Genomic DNA, 18,107 nt, shown 5'->3' with positions numbered 1-18,107 from the left:
CAACAAAACTTACTTAAACGGATGGACAGGTACGCGAGGGCTTGGCCTTGGACGGGTCTTGACTTTGGTAAAGACAGACATAGACAATGACGCAACAAGGAGTGACAAGAAACTGGGTCATTATATACGCAGACAAGGGGTAACGAGATGAGGAACAGCTGGGTAACACAGGTGGATGCAGATTGCAGGATACACTGGGATAACACACAGGTGAGAGCAATGGGTAATCACAGGGACAAGTCACACAAGGAGAAACCAAACACAAAACCTAACAGACTTAGGTCCACGCCCAGGTCAGACTCGTGAATGAAAACGCACCATTTTGAAAATTTTAGATCTCCTACGTCTCCTGAATAGTCTCCCCAATTTTGAAGATGATCCAACTAACTCCCTCTGTGACAAGGTCTCAAATGTGCACCCTGTTAATTGATAAAAATTTCACATTCGATCAAAATACCCAATTTCCTGTTGGGTTTGGAATATGGGTTCAAGAGATTTTTTGGAGCAGTTTTGCACAGGGTATCGACTCCCCAAATTTCATTGCGCTACGTTAAAAAAACTTAATAGGAAACGCCTTTTTGAAAAATTCAAGGGAGCGCAATTGAGCCCTTTTGTTACATTTTTTGGTAACGTCGCAAGATTATCGAAATCCACGCAAAGCCGCATGTATGTGCAAAATTTGGTGAGTTTTCGTGCATGTTCAGGCCTCCAAATGTAAACTGTACTACAAATGGCTAAAAATTTCACATTCGATCCAAAATACCCGATTTTCTGCTGGAACTGGAAAATGGGTGCAAGAGACTTTTTGGAGCAGTTTTACATAAGCTATGGACTTCCCAAATTTCATTGCTCTACGTTGAAAAAACCCAATAGGAAAGGCCTTTTTTAAAACTCCTTTCTGTCGCCACTAGTTGGCACTGTAGAGTTTATGCAAATGACCCCTACAAGACTCTTCAGCGTATGACTCTCAACAAGCACGGGAGGTTTGGCACAGATATGCTGTATATCTGCCGAGTTATGACTGTTCAAAGTTTTTTTGCGAGGCAAATTGTTGACGGTTATTTTCACTTTCCTGTTTGGACCCCTCCGCTTCAACGAAACCTCAATATTTTTCATCAGGCACCTGAACACAGGTCTTAAGGCTCCCCTGATGCAGGTTTGAGGTCAACAGATTTTTTTCCTTTGGAGGAGGAACCTGTCTCGTAAAAAAAGGCATTTCCTGTTCTCACTAGGGGGCGCTATGACTAATGGGTAATATTTCAATGCACTCGTTTAACACGAGTCGGACACCGCACATACATGCCAGATATGAAAAAGATTGAACGTTGTGTCAAGGAACTATTAGTCATTTACTGAATTTGTCATTTTGCCGAAAAAATGGCCGACTTTGGCACCACGCCCAGGTCAGACCCGTGAATGAAAACGCACCATTTAAAAAACTTAAGCTTTCATATGTCTCCTGAACATTCTCACCAATTTTGAAGATGATCCAACTAACTCCCTCGGCGAAAAGGTCTCAAATGTGCACACTGTAAATCGATAAAAAATTCATATTCGATCCAAAATGACCGATTTCCTGTTGGGTTTGGAATATGCTTTTTTGGATTTTGGAAGCATTCAGTGATGCTCATGGCAGTGTCATGTCATAAGTATTATGGTCTTATGACAGTCTAATTGCATCACTGTCAAATTAGGTGTAACTAAATACCATAACTAGCAATTAATGAAACAACTGGTACAGTAACTGAATAAATAATTAGCACAGAACAAGAATCTGTAGCGCTGCAATACATGCTAGGAGACATGTTGGATGACAACAGTGTTGACAGCAGGAGGCAGCAGAGGTTTACTGTCTCTCCCAAGGGAGCAGTGATGGCCAAATGAAGCTTCTTGAAGGAATGAAGCTTTGTAGTCAATTGGTTCAAAGCTTCATGGTGGTTCATCTGGTCTTAGGACAGTCTTATGATGCCGCTATCAAATAAAGCGTTACCGGTTAATATCGTTTGGTGTAAATGTCCCATAATACAGTGACGACAGCTGCGGCTTATACTCAAATGCAGTATATTTATGAACAAATGTTGTTTTTGTGTCAAATTTGGTGGGTGGCGGCTTATAGTCCGAAAATTACCGGACTTGTTTCACCCCTGCGTGGGTTTTTTGTTCCTCTGCATCTCTCGTATGTATCCTCTCCCTTGTGCAAGTATTTGAGGATTTCATTTTGTCTTTTAGCTCTCTGGCTATTGCCTTACAGTAGTTACCCTTGAGAATTATTGAACCCCGTCGACCTGCTCTCACAGGCCTATTTTGTTGTTTCCACTTTCCCGCGATCGCGTGTTTATTTTGTTTGTTTGTATTAAATAAACCCTTCAACAAATCTTGTTTCCACATTTGTGGATCCTAACATTGACACCCCTGAGAGAATGTGAGGCTCTTTTGGATGACCATAGTCTGTACATATATTTACAGAAATGCCTGGTTAAGGTAGAGGTAGCATTGTATTTTCAATTTGTGCAAGAATAAATAACAAACATTATAACATCAAAAGGATGTTAGTGCAGGTTGTAGTGCAACAAATGCGCGACAGAAACAAAGTGAACAGTGCATGTGTTGAGGCTTGAAAATGCGTGAAACTGAAACTATAATTAGACACTCCCAGTAAACTTTTTTTTTCGTCTTGAATTATTTTATTTTGAATGTTTAGCCAAATGTACGTGGCTGTCATCATTTTTCACTGTCAACTATCAGCTGGCAAAAGTACTACATCCATAGGCGGAGTTTGACTTTTGGGGCAGGGGGGGGGGTACAACATGTTGATCACCTGGAAATGCAGTGTAAGCAATAAAATTAACTTACAAGAATATTTATAATAATAAGTTGACAATAAGCGTTTTTTACCCCATCATTCTTGATGGGAATTCTAAAATCAGGCTGCCTAGGCAATACTTTTCGCCAAGATCATCATCCATTGCCCGCCGGTGTCGTGCCAATGTAGTTACCCCAGTCAAAAATTGTATCCCCTGGGCGGAGCCATATGGAGGTAGATTTGTGTCTTTATTATTCAATCCAAAAAAAAGTTGCTTAAATTAAAATATATATTTTCAACCAAAAAAATGTAGCTTCAATTAAAAAAAAATGTGTTTGAATGCAAAAATAAATTTGAAACTTGAAAAACTAAAAAAAAAAAAAAAAATGCATGTGACAGCTATTTTTCTTTGATTTCTTTTTTTCTTTTTTTGATTGAAGTAATGTTGATTTGTGTTTGGGCCACATTTTGGGTGGGACATTTTTCTCTTTATTATTTAATCAAAAAATAAGTTGCTTCAAAAAATATAGATTTTCAAAAAGAAAAATCACTTCAATAAAAAAAAAAAAAAGAAACATTTTAATCATAAAAAAATTTTTTTGAATGCGAAAAAATATTTGAGATTGAAAAATTTGCATTTGAACACTTAAATTTTCATTGCAAAAGATTTCTTTGATTGAAGCAACCGTTTTTGTGTTTGGGCCATATTATGATTAGAAAATTTGTGTCTAAATCATTAAATCCCCCCAAAAAGTTGCCTCAATCACAAAAAAATGTTTTCGATCAAAGAAAAAAAGCATTTTTTAAAATCTTGTTTTTCAAAAAAAAATTTTATATGCAAAGCAAATGACTACCTAAGGTGCTCGAAAAATAATTTTGACCCATTTTAGAAATATATTTTCTTTTCATTTCATTCATTTTTGTTCCATTTTTATTGCTTTACAACTTTTATATACGTATATAGGAAAGTCAATTACATGCAATGACGCTTTTCGGCCACCGGGGGGGGGGGTCTGGCCCCCTTGGCCCCCCCTTAAAATCCGCTTATGACTACATCGTCTGCACTCGGATTCGATGTTTCGATTTGATTTAATATCTGGTTGTTTAAACGCATTTGCGACTTAGTCTCAGCATCTCTGTGTAAACCATGTATTAAAAAGTACATCTCACAGCAAAACAACTTTATTTAATACAGTAATACCTAATGCTCGTTAAATCAGTCAGACGCTTTAAGGAATGGATTAAGGATACAGATTAGATATGACTCATACAAAGTGTTAAGATTTACAAGGTCAAACTCTAAGGGTGTGGACACATTTTTCCAATCGGGGTCCAGCTGAGTTTTAAAAGTATTTCCAGGGCCTGACTTCATTAGATAATCGGAAGCACCAGTCAAACAAATGTGTGTTATACTGGGAGCAGTCATAGTTTTATAGTTTCATAGTAAAATTGCAACCTTCATGAGTCCAGCAATACTTTTGATTTATTATATACATGTAATAATTTGTGTTCCTCCAATACTGATACTACCACTTCAAATGGATTATATATTTTACTAGTGCTGCAACAATTAATCGATTAACTCGAGTATTTGATTAGAAAAAATTATTCGAATTCAATTTTGTTGCTTCGAGTATTCGTTTAATGGTTTATAATGGTTTATTTTGAAAGTGATGGCATTTAGTTTTATTGATACACTGCCCTTTGGTCTGCAACTTTTCACACAGCTCAATCCAACTGCTCCCTGTTAAGACCAACGTAAGCTAAGTTTTTGTTTGAGCTAATGTTTTTTAATGCATTCAGAATTTAGTTTATAGGTATTTTTAGCCAATTTTTGTGGGAATATGTGTCTGAACCATTTATTAAAAGCATTGTAAAAAAAAAAAAAAAAAAAAAAAAAAACGTTAGCATTTTGTAGCATTTATGCTACTGGACTTTTTCTATGTAAGTTAGCCAATTGTTCTTTTGTTGTTACGTAGATCCTCATTAAAAAAAAAAAAAAAAAAATTATACCGTTTGAGGCTCAGCTCAGGTATTTTAATTTTTCCATGTTCCTTATCCGATTACTCGATTATTCCAATAAGTAGTCCATCGATTAATCGACTACTAAAATATTCGATAGCTGCAGCCCTACATTTTACAGTGTCAATGGCAGACAATGAGTTAAGCAGTGTCTGACCAAGCCATGACAGCAAATACCTTACCGTCAGAGAGACTTGCAGACAATAACAGCATGTAGGGCGAAAAAGTGGCCCCGATTACTGTAAATGGCGCTAAAGGAGTGCTGGGAAATCTGCCTGGAGGATTATTCTGGATTATTCCACATGAGCCTGTCTGGAGGCAGAGGGGCACTTTTGGCTTTGAGATATTCATCCGTTAAGAACACAGAAATAAACCCATTATTTCCAAATGGTTCACTTACTGACACATTTTCACAACGTGAAAAGTCACCCCCCCCCCCTTTGAAATGGCTATAAAGTTTAGCAATAATAAAAAAACAATAATACGTTATGATATACAGTACATTGTTTGTCATACACTTTTCCTATATTTACTCAATGACCAATTAGTGTTTTTTTGTCCATTGACCCAGTGTTGTACATGTAATATTATTTGTTGACTTCACCTGAAATACGAGATATGTGCACATTAAGTATTGTAACATTTTATTACCAAAAGAAATGAATGCATGCACTTTAAAAAGTACCTGTTTGTTTTGCAAATGTGTACAAAGAAGTAAATGGAGCAATACTTGCGTGACAATCAGTTCTCGCGAGTAAACACTAAAAGCTCTTACCAGCTTCAAAACAATGAAACATTTTCATTTACATTCTGCCGGTGGACATGTTATCTTGGGGGGTGGGGGGACTAAAGGAAAAATCACTTAAATTTTTGGCAGAGAGGAGAAATACTCCCTGCTTTATGAAATAAAAAAAAGATAATTTTGTCAGTAAGATTCAAAAGCGCTACAACATAAATTACAGTACAATATATGTTTGGTTTATTTGGTCATGTAACTAATCAGTGAATCCTCTAAATCCTTTTGTGTTGACACGTGCTCCTGAACTACAATTGAGCAGCTAAATCCTGTTTACTGACGCACGACACAGCTTATCATGGCTCGTACTAATAAAACACTCCATCAGTGCTACTTCACATTTGTATGTGGACACCGTATTAGGTCCTCCTGCAGGCCATCAATACAAGACTGTTATTGAAAATAGCGTCTTTTTAGATAACATGTGTTCTATTATTCTCATGAATTAAAATTTTACAACACTGCACTATTTTCTTGAACAGTATAGTTTGTGAGTGCATAAAAAATACAAAAAATTCAACAACACAAGGTTTACAGTACTAATACACTTGAACTATTGTGTATATTTAAATTATACTTAACAATAGGCCTGGCTGATAAATCAATTTTGTTGGGGATGATTAAAAAATATAAATGATCATATTATATATTGTTTTTTTTTCTTAATCTTGTTGCTTTTTTTTCCCTGCCAAAAACGAAATCTAGTAACTAATTTGTTCTTTCCCCACTCCCAGTCAAATTGGATTGGACGTCTAGCGCTGTCAATGGCAGCCAATGAGTTCAATGAGTGCCCTATAAGGGGTTAATTTTTTTTTTTTTTTTTAATGCTTTCTCTGTCTTTTGTTCTTATTTTCTCCTGAAAAAAAATATAGGAGAGGGAAAATATGATCGTTGGTGAAAACCAGTGTTGCTTTTGGCAGCCCTTTTAATTTCCGTTTTAGTCTTTTGGACAATAATACTTATTAGTCATATTTAAGTGATTTCAAAATGTTTGTCTTCGTCTAGTTTTAGTCGACGTTTACTGAATATTTTTGTATGTAAAATTCAGATGTTCTTCTCCCTAAATAAATAAATGAAGGTTTACAACTTTTTCATATGAACATTGACAGATGAACACATATTGTTGCATCTACAAATCTGTCACGTGATAATACACAATCAGCAGGAAAACAGTACATTATTTTCAATTAATCATAGGCAGAGGTGGGTAGAGTAGCCAAAAATTTGACTCAAGTAAGAGTAGTTTTACTTCAAAATAATAATACTCAAGTAAGAGAAAAAGTAGTCATCCAAAAATGTACTCAAGTACAAGTAAAAAAGTATCCAGTGAAAAGAATACTCAAGTAATGAGTAACATTTTAAGCAACTGCTTATTTTCATTTTCATTTTTTTTTTCTCTCTGCACAAACTTATCTATGTGAACTGTCGTTATAATGATACTGTACAATAACCCATTTCATAACCACATTAACCCAAACAAAAAACAAAAAACAAAAAACAAAAAAACATTAAAGAGAGAAAAAAACAGTAATGAAGCATTACTCGTCTAAAAAGCATGAGTGCCCTGCCATCTAGTGGAGAAAATAGTTCCTAGTTTGAATAGTGAATACTGTAGTTCTTACATAGTTACTATTATGAAATTAGAGGGATTATATCTCCGTTTTTTCACGGTCAATTGGTGCCAAATAAGAACTGGGAGAGAGTTTCAAATTCTCGATTTAAATCCATGTTTAGGTCGGCGCTCTATGTCAAATACTTCATTTGTTGCGGTGTTTTAAAGACGCGTCATTGAACAGGCTTGCATGATCATAGAACGGCAAGTTTGCGTCTGATTGGTGTAATGGAGTCGTGTGATTATTGTTGCGACATCTCATTGGTGAAATTACTAGCGCTACTCTTGACAATAGCATCGCTAGCAAAAAAAAAAGTAAATTCTAATATGTAGAATAAAGAGGAATAATGTCACGACTCTTATGTAACCCAAAGTAGCGAAGCAAGAGTGGCGTTTTTTCTTCACAAATCTACTCAAGTAAAAGTAAAACGTACGGCTAAGTAAAACTACTCTTAGAAGTATATTTTTCTCAAAAATTTATTTATTCAACTAAATGTAACGGAGTACGTGCAAGGCATTACTGGCCACCTCTGATCATAGCCACCTAGATGCCACGAACTGGATGTAAAAAAAGTTGTCCAAGAGTTTAAGAGAATGCTCGCCGTTAGCAATAGCTTAATGCTAACGCGAATGTGAATTCTATGCAGGGTTCCTACAGGTTTCCTCAAGTTAAATTTAAGACTTTCTAAGACCTAATTAAGACTCTTTTTTTTTTTTTAACTTAATACCTATTTCACAGCCATTTTGACAAAAATTAACTCAAATTCAAATATTTTTTTTCTATTTATCAAATGTTTGAAGGATGTAAGAATGCAGCATATTGAATAGGGGAGCTGCAGCACTAGCAGCTAGCGTTAGGTGCTGTCGCTTGTCTTACATTAGCAGCTTGCTGGCTGGCTTTAGCTTCTGTCTCTTCAGGCTTGTGAGCAGCTGTCTGGCTTAAACAGACAGATTGAAAATCGCTGGGAGTTTGTTTCTTTCCTCTCATAGAGTAGGCCTATATGAGCTTGGATGATTTAGCATTGGACTTTAGCGCCTTCATGCCCATTGTACCCAGCAGATTTTTTTTTTTTTTTTTTTAATGCATACGATGCAAAAAGTTTCGAACACACTGCTATCCACTGGTTTGAGCCAAAAGCGAAAGGATTGTTTAGTCAACGACGCTTTGTTGAATTTACATCTCCCCATCACTTTAATATGAAATGTAGAAAAAAAAATATAAATAAATCTGCGTGTGTATTGTAGAGAAATCCCGTGATGGGTAGGAGACGTGAATGAAAGTCAACGGGAGCGTGCAGGAGCGGGAGTGACATCGATATGTATAATAATAGTGATCTTTTTCAGCTGGTTGTACAGTACACCAAATTGAAGAAGCAGCCATATTTGTAGTCATTTGAGCCAACGCTGTTTTGACTTGGGTTAGCAGCTCAAAAGAACTACACAAAGTCACATAATCCATTAGTGCTTGCAGTCGAAGTTTTTGACCTGCGGCTGCGTTGCGTTCTCAATGATTGGCTCCTACACCTTGTTTATTTATTTAGGCTACGTTATTTAATCAAAATTACAAATGACACTTTCGAGGAGAAATACGGATAAGTTAAATACATACATCATAAATTTTAACACCCAGATATGAAAATTCAATACTTTTTCAAGACTTTTTAAGGTATTATTTCCAAATTCAGAAATTCAATACGTTTAAGACTTTTTAAGACCCCGCGGGAACCCTGGCTATGCTAATGCTACGAGTTACATTTAGTGTGATGATCACTCAACACAAACCTTTGACGGCTAAAGCAACATTGCATATCCTCTCTTGCCAATATAAGATTACAAATTTTATCATGTGTGCCTCAAAACAAGCAATGAGAGGACACTAGTGGGTGAGTTGGGGTGGGGGCGCAGCACGTCACATGAGTGACACAACCAGACACTGCTACCATGCAGCTAACTAAACAAATAATATCACATATTGTGAACATGTGACGGAAACTATGGCGCATTTTCGTCTCATTCTCGTGTCGTCAGACGGAAACTGGCATTCGTGTCATTATGTTTTTGTCTCCCAAGACATGTTTTTAGCTCGTTATCGTCTTGTTATCGTCATGAAAAAAATTGTTCGTCGACGAAATACTTTCGTTATAGTCATCTTTGACGAAAACATCACTGGTGAAAACATCAGATTTCATTTTTCAGGCCATATCGCCCAGCCCTACTGGCTACTAAACAATGACATCATACGTCCATGTGTTGGTCGGTGTGAGCAACTGGCAGAGTCAAGGGAGTATTAGGGAAGCGGATGGCCTCGCTGTTCCGCCTCATGTAGGCGTGGCCGCTGATGGGGTACCACATCTCCGTGAAGGTCAAGGTGCCCACCGTGATGGCGCAGCGGCCCAGTGCCTTGAAGCCCATCTTGCGGTAAAAGGGGACCAGGAAGTCCTCACACATGAGAGCGGCCCGCCGCACATTGGGCAGGCAGCGTAGGTACTGCAGGTAGCGCCACATCAGGATGGGACCTTTGCCCTGCTGCCTGAAGGTGCGATGGACAGCCAGAACGTGGATGTGAGCAGTGGCGCCTCGTGGCTTGTGGAGGGTTAGAGCCTCCTTTGGAGCACGAACATAGATTAGATGACTAGAAATGTACACAGTTTTATACACAGTTTTGCACTGTACACCAACTAGCACCTCACAATTTACTTACTTACTTTACAAAAGAAAAACCATAACCCTGTTAAATTTAAGGTAAAATACTGGTCGCCAAAATTGTATCATTACAAAAACGGGAAAACTGTAAATGTTTACAGTCAAATTAACAACAAACTACTTTAAAAAGTATTATGTTTTGACTGTTCTTTTACAAGAAACAACTTTAAATAGTCTTTGTGTATCTAGTCAAATGGTGGTGGTTACTGTACATCACGGTGCTTCCTTTAGTCTTGTTTTTGAGCTTGCTGACATTATTTTATTTCAAATCATAGACTTCATAATGTATTGACATGACTCATTCCCCATTCACAGCATCACCCCTTCCCGAAGGGGAACCTTCAACACTTCATTCATTAGCAGCGATCTAACGCCAGATTTAGGTTGAAAAAGTACGGAAGCTGTACTGCCTACAAACAGGAAGGATTGTCTCAGGAGTGATTTGTTCGAGGATTCAAGGTTATTATTATATTTTTCGTACCATGTATGCATTTTGAAATGTGAAAAAAAATCAATGGGAGAAATTAGCCGCTACAGCATTGGCATTATACTTTGCAATATTTACGTAAAATAAATGTTACTTGCACGTTTTTTTGTTTGTTTTGTTTTGTACCAAAAATAGAGAGTGTTTTACATCCGTATCAATAAAGAATTCAGGAATTTAAGCATTTATTCACAAGAATTTTCAACTGAAAAAGTTCTTTGTTTACATATGGCGGCCGCTAATTTCCGTACTGACTAGCCTCATAGTTCACAATATTTACATAAAATAAATGCTACCTGCACAGTTTTTATTTTGCTTTTAACCAAGAGTTTTAGTTTTTTTCATCATCATGACCACCATTAAAATACAGTTGTGTAGAAGCTAAATATGTTTATAAAGTGAATGTTTTACTTAATATCATTGTTATATTGCAACTAAAGAACTGAACGATTACCGGTAGTTTGTTCGCATCAGTAAAGCAAAAAATGGACCTACATACAATTTGAAAAATGTTTTAAGATTAAATATACAGTGGTACCTCTACTTACTAACATGCACATTGTAGGTCCTCTTATGCTGATTTACTTTACATTGGCTCTACAAAAGTGTACACATCCCGGTTCAAATACCTTTTTATGCTTAAGAATGATATAAAAGATAATGAAAACTGAAGTGAAGTGCTTGCAAAAGTTTCTGGGTGCACTGGACATTGATTCATTCACTCCAACCAAAATTCTTATAATGACTCATCCACAAATGGCTTACAGTGGTGAGACGGTCCCGATCCCACAGTGACGCGATGATGAAGGCCACCAACCGGCCCTCTTCGAACCAGCCCATGGAAAATTCTGGACATAAAGTGAGGAAGTGACGCACCTCGTCCAGGTGGAGTGGACATTCGCCTGACACGGAGATGAACGCTGCCGGGAAAACAAATTTCACAGTAGGGGGTAAACCTATGACATAAATGTAAATCATTTATTAAGAGGTTATTAGAACTCTCATAGGTAAACGAGGAACATCCCAGGCTATATAGATGGAGGGTGGCCATTTTAGAATGCCATGTATCACAAACTTTACATAATATATCACATTTAGATTTGTTTATGTATATATATATATATATATATATATATATATATATATATATATATATATATATATATATATATATATATATATATACAGTGCTGCTCGAAAGTTTGTGAACCCCACAGCGATGGTCAGATTTTTTGTAAAAAAAACTAAAATAACCTTATTAAATGTTAAGTTATACCCAAATCCACAATACTGACATTCCAAATAATGGACTGAAACAAAAGAAATAGTTATATTGTCATTCTTTATTTAACAAAAGTGGTTGATTTAAGAAAAACTCAGATATCATGTGTGCAAAAGTATGTGAACCCCTTCAGTTAATAGGATATTGCGCCTCCTTTTGCAGAGATTACCTCAACCAAACGGTTTCTGTAGTGACTAATCAGCCTCTCACATCTACTTTGGGGGATTTTTGCCCATTCTTCCTTGCAGAACGCAGTCAGTTGAGAGAGGTTTGATGGGCGTCTGGCATGAACTGCTCGCTTCAGGTCCCGCCACAGCATTTCAATGGGATTTAGGTCAGGACTTTGACTGGGCCAGTCCAGAACACGAATCTTCTTCTTTTTCAGCCATTCCTTGGTTGTATTGCTGGAATGCTTTGGATCATTATCATGTTGCATGATCCACCTTCTGCCAAGCTTTAGCTTCAAAACAGATGGCGTCAGGTTATGTTCTAGGATTTGACAATATTCCTCAGAATTCATGATTCCCTGGACTATGTGGAGTTGTCCAGGTCCTGAGGATGAAAAGCAAGCCCAGATCTTGACATTCCCACCTCCATGCTTCACTGTTGGGAGAAGGTTCTTTTGGTGGTATGCAGTGTTGACTTTTCGCCAGACATGGCGGTTTTGGTTGTGACGAAACAGTTCAATTTTGCACCTACATCAGTTGATGAAAACTCTTTTTAATTTAGTGTCGACATCACAACTGTTAAAAAAACAAAAAAAAACTACTGAATTGATTGATTAGGAAATCAGGTTGAAATAATAGAAAATTCCAAAATGTTGAGGGGGTTCACAAACTTTTGAGCAGCACTGTATATATATATATATATATATATATATATATATATATATATATATATATATATATATATATATATATATATGTATATGTATATTAGGGCTGTGAAACGATTAACATTTTTAATCGAGTTAATTACTGCTTAAAAATGAATTACTCGTAATTAATCGCAATTCAAACCATCTATAAAATATGCCATATTTTTCTGGATATTTTTGTAGGAATGGAAAGATAAGACACACATTGTGGGGAGAGGATACCTAGTAATTGAAATGGAGGACAAGCGAAAATATGACAGATAAAAAGTTATGAGCAGGTGAGTGCACAATGTTAGTAATGTGTAGTGAACAACAGAGTATTAGGACAAATCACCTTGTAACAATTGCAGTTCACAAATAAATTACAAATACTTAAAAATAGTTACTTTACAATCACCCTGTGCATAAACACTTGTGTAAATCACAATTTAGAACACTGTGCGCTAAAATAAGTCAAAAGGAAATTTTGTTGGCTTCTTACCTTCTCGCTCGATCTCAAACACACTGATGGCATCTTGCGTGTTGAGAGGTCGTACTTCACTGGCGGGAAGCGTGTGTCTCCTCTGAACGCCGGGCGACACAGAGGACTGCATTGGTTCGACGGAGGGCTGAGTGACCGCCAAGGACATCACACACTTGAACACCCGTTGGCCCCCCACAAACACCCCACTTTCCCTGGGTAGATGGAGCAGACGCATTTGGACCTTTTAAAGGGTGGTCGTGAGTCAGCGTCTCATTTGCATTTGAATATTTGACGCCAGGTGGAAGGCCTCAACTGCTTGTGACCTTCTGTCAAACCCCATCATTTTTGGTATTCATATGGAGGCCATTTGGGTTTTGTCTTTGCATGGTATGTAATCATCAGTCTCCTCCTCCTGCTTATTCATTATTATGAACCACTAAAAGCAGCAGTTTATGGTTTGGACCCCAATTTAAGGCTCATGCGAGCCACAGTAAAACTGCACATGAATGAAATATTATTTCATTGGCATTGACGATGATAGATGTCCAATCAGGTAGCTCTTTTCATAATTCTGCTGTGAATTTAGACCATACAAATGGTACATTTTATCCTGGTAGGAAAAGACGAAAGCAGTGAATCACATAATACACTAGACTTAAGTTTTTTAAAAAGATGGGTGGAGCAAATTTATATCTTTGCTTCTATTTTTAATATTATTATAAAAGAGTTAGCCTTGATTTTGTCACTCTATCTCTTGCAACCCTGTTATATACAGTATATGATCAGACTAAAACACGTTACTGTGATTTTGCCAAATAGTGTAAACACCATATAAACCATGTATTTGAAAACTTTACCATTGATATGAAAGATGAGCTTATCAAGTCTTTGATACAATAAATATCCTACATGTTGTTGATGAGTAATGGAGCGAAATATCCGTTTTTAAAAAGATGGGTGGAGCAAATTTATATCTTTGCTTCTATTTTTAATATTATTATAAAAGAGTTAGCCTTGATTTTGTCACTCTATCTCTTGCAACCCTGTTATATACAGTATATGATCAGACTAAAACACGTTACTGTGATTTTGCCAAATAGTGTAAACACCATATAAACCATGTATTTGAAAACTTTACCATTGATATGAAAGATGAGCTTATCAAGTCTTTGATACAATAAATATCCTACATGTTGTTGATGAGTAATGGAGCGAAATATCAAAAATGTGAAGGTTTGAAGCAAGAATGTCCTACAAGTCTGAAATTGTTTATGTTTTGCGGGTTATCTTTTGGTATATTTATATGTACGTTTGTATTGTATATCCAAAGGCTTGCAAGTACAAAGTGCATATATTTAGTACTGGGAATAGATTCTTATACATTCACATAGGGCTGCAGGCTGCAGCTATCGATTATGTTAGTAGTCGAGTAATCAATGAACTAGTTAGTTCGAATGATTCAGTAATCGGATGAGGAACATAAAAAATTAAAATACCTGAGCTGAGCCTCAAATGGCATGAAAAAACAAATACTGTAAATGAGGATCTAAGTACAACAAAAGAACAACTGGCTAATTTACATAGAAAAAGTCTAGCTTAAATGCTATAAAATGCTACGTTTCTTTATCTATTTATTTTTTTACAATGCTCTTAACAAATGGTTCAAACAAATGTTCCCACAAAAATGGCTAAATATACCAATAAACTAAATTCTGAATGCATTAAAAAAAAAAAAATCAGCTCAAACAAAAACAGTTTATGTTGGCATACGCAGAGATCTGGGGCCCCCCCTCCGGTGGCCGAAAACGTAATTGCATATTGACTTTCCAATATATGATTTCAAAAATTAAGTCTATGCCGGTAAAATGTTGTCTAGAAAAGTTGCAAAGCTATAAAACAAACAAAAAAAATGAATGAAATGAACAAAAAAATATATAGACCCTACTCACATGACGTCACAACCACGCCTCCGCGCCATATTGTCCGTCTACTCGTCATGTTGATGCATTACCGCTACGTAAATTCCTCCTATTATGGCGTGTTTTTCTGCTCGTTAACATTAATAATCAAAATGGTGAAGGCGTGTGTGGCGGTTGGTTGCAATAACAGAGAAGATAGACGGAGAGACTTGAAGTTCTACCGTATTCCGAGAGACCCGGAGAGGAGAGCGAGACGGACTGCTGCAATTCGACGAGAAAACTGGGCTCCAAACAATTACCACGGATTATGAAGTAGTCATTTTGCATTTATATTAGGGCTGTCAAACGATTAACATTTTTAATCGAGTTAATTACAGCTTAAAAATTAATTAATCGTAATTAATCGCAATTCAAACCATCTCTAAAATATGCCATATTTTTATGTAAATTATTGTTGGAATGGAAAGACACACGACGGATATATACATACAACATACTGTACATCAGTACTGTATTTGTTTATTGTAACAATAAATCCACAAATGGCATTATTAACATTCTTTCTGTTAAAGTGATCCACGGATAGAAAGACTTGTAGTTCTTAAACGATAAATGTTATAGTTACAAGTTATAGTAATTTTATATTAAAACCCCTCTTCATGTTTTCGTTTTAATAAAATTTGTAAAATTTTCAATCAAAAGTAGAGTTAATATAATAATAATAAGAATAAAAATAACAATAATAAAAAATAGAGTGAAAAGTTTTACGTGTATTTTGCATAGCTATTTTGATATGGAATGCCAGTTCATTTTGCATTGTTGTTTAACTGTGTGTCCGAATACGGCCTCATTAACTATAGACTAAAGTGCTTTTCTTTTTTGTGAACATTATTTTTCTTTTTGAGAGATAGGAATATTATTTTTGTTGTGCTTTCACTCAACGATACTTATGTTTGTTGTGAAGGAGAAGTTTATGCCAATAAACGGCGCGGTCCAAAGAACGCCTGTGTCCACTCGCCTTTACACAATATAACATATACAGCGGGGAGAACAAGTATTAGATACACTGCCAATGGGAAAACCCATTGGCAGTGTATCAAATACGTGTACCTGTATCTGTACATATCTTACCCAAAATAAAACAAGAGACACATAATTGCCACTAAAAGAAAGAAAACTTACCGAAATATGTGTGGAGCACAAATAGCAATTTGCATTGCATTGTGAATACAGCATAAACTTCTCACAACTACTAATTCTCCCACGTTTAGAAGAAATAACATGAGTACGGAACGGCACTGCCCCCAAGCGGCCGGTGGCATTCTCTTCACTCTTAATGTCCATAAACGGCCTCAGTGTAATGTTTGAGGCAATATGCCAGCGGGGTCATTCATTGCATGAGTTAATTGCGTCAAATATTTTAACGTGATTAATTTAAAAAATTAATTAACGCCCGTTAACGCGATAATTTTGACAGCCCTAATTTATATATGCATTTATTTACGCATTTAATATATATTTAGAGGGTTTTGGGCTGACAAACACAATTAAGATCATTGCGAGGCTAATCGCCGACAACATACAGTTTCAAATTCAAGATGCTTATTTCTTCCACCATCATTACATTTGGAATAATATTTAGCTGGTACCAAGTGAAAGAAGCTCGTCTATGGATCATCAGTTAAACAGGTGTGTCCAAACCTTTTGCAAAGGGGGCCAGATTTGGTGCGGTAAAAATGCGGGGGGCTACCTTGGCTGATTTACATAGAACAATATATTTAAACAAATTTTAGCAAGCCCTTCTGTGTGTCACATTTGCTTTATTATTTTTTTTTAATTCATAATTTCAACAGTCTCGTCTTTGTGGCTTTCTCTTTCGACACTCGGACTCTTGCGAAATACTGCTGCTGTGAAAAAATAAACTAGCTTCAAGTTGCTATAATTTCTCACTGCGTATCTTCCCTGTAATGTTTCTGTACATGTCAGCGTGTCTTGTTTAATAATATTGCGTCACATCGAACTCTTTGAAAACAGCGACTGTCTCTTTGCAAATGAGGCAGACACAGTTGTTGCGTGTTTTATTGAAGAAATAGTCCAATATCCACCTATCCTTGAAGCGTCGGCCATCGCAGTCAACTTTTTTTTTTTGATTGTCGCCATTTTAGAAATCACACAGGGTAATGTTGCTTAGAGTGCTGCTCTTAAAGTTTTTCAAACTTTCGTGAGAATAGGCTGATTTTGTGTGGACAAGATAGTTGTAGATATCAGGGTAGCAGATGTCAGGCAGGTCGAAAAATATCGATTTAGGCATCGAATATGGATCTGGCGAATGGATAGACTGAAGCTTTTCCACATAATGCCTTTTATGCAACGCATCCAATGAGTTTACAGCGTCTGAAAGCACCGGGGCTTCCATGAATTGCTCTATAAACTGAACGACTAATTGAAACCATTGAGAATAGGGCTAAACAGAGACGGACAATATGGCGGCCGGATACAGCGACACGTCATTCTGTGACGTTGGTGAGTAGGATCTATATATAGTACAATTTTTTTTTTCAAACAGATCATGTGACTCGCACCTTAGAGACGGTCATTTGCTTTGCCTATTTTTTCCAAACCTAAGCTTTCAAAAGCTAACAAACAACTACAAAAAACAACTACTGAGTGAGAACAAAGGATTGAAGATGTGAACCATGAAATGCCGGAGATCACGGTTAAACTGGTAAGTGGAGTTTCAGTTTGCTCCACTAAAAACGTTAACCCTCAAAAATGATGGGAAACAACAACAAAAAAAACACACTCATTTTCAACGTATTATTATAAATGTTCTCACATTAATGATGAGAAAAATATTTTTTTTTAATTTAAAAAAAAAAAAAAAAAAGGTAATCATTGGTGGATATAATAATGAGTGACACAGACACTTACTTTTGAGGATTGTTTTGGATCTTCGATGGCGCAGTTCTCCTTGTCTGTCTGCCTCGCACGCTACCAGCGCACACTGTATGCACTCCCTCGTCATTATGGTGTGATTATTACTATGAGTCACATGATGGAGGATTACTGAATTTGTTTCCACAACTCAACACATTAATAGACACGTTATCTCCTCTGCGACAGGACACGGTCAGACACAAATGCTG

General features: G+C 36.5%; 1 protein-coding gene across 2 annotated transcripts; it reads right to left on the bottom strand.

Annotated features, from left to right (window-relative positions):
* Positions 1-6,187: 6,187 nt before the first annotated feature.
* On the bottom strand, positions 6,188-17,969 carry LOC130931878 (serotonin N-acetyltransferase-like). Of its 2 annotated transcripts, XM_057861057.1 has the most exons (4): positions 17,893-17,969; positions 13,061-13,254; positions 11,186-11,340; positions 6,188-9,837 (listed from the first exon to the last, which is right to left on the bottom strand). In XM_057861057.1, exons 2-4 carry the CDS (start codon positions 13,206-13,208, stop codon positions 9,469-9,471), a joined length of 672 nt encoding a protein of 223 aa, XP_057717040.1. In that variant the 5' UTR covers positions 13,209-13,254; positions 17,893-17,969; the 3' UTR covers positions 6,188-9,468. The 2 variants fall into 2 exon arrangements, with proteins under 2 accessions (XP_057717040.1, XP_057717039.1); XM_057861056.1 differs by lacking the exon at positions 17,893-17,969 and having other exon boundaries at positions 13,061-13,329.
* Between the last annotated feature and the right edge of the window lie 138 nt (positions 17,970-18,107).

Source organism: Corythoichthys intestinalis, chromosome 16 (genome assembly GCF_030265065.1).
Source record: "Corythoichthys intestinalis isolate RoL2023-P3 chromosome 16, ASM3026506v1, whole genome shotgun sequence".
Lineage (NCBI taxonomy): Eukaryota > Metazoa > Chordata > Actinopteri > Syngnathiformes > Syngnathidae > Corythoichthys > Corythoichthys intestinalis.
Note: the sequence above shows the minus strand (reverse complement) of the source record. Positions and strands in the feature narration are given on the sequence as shown.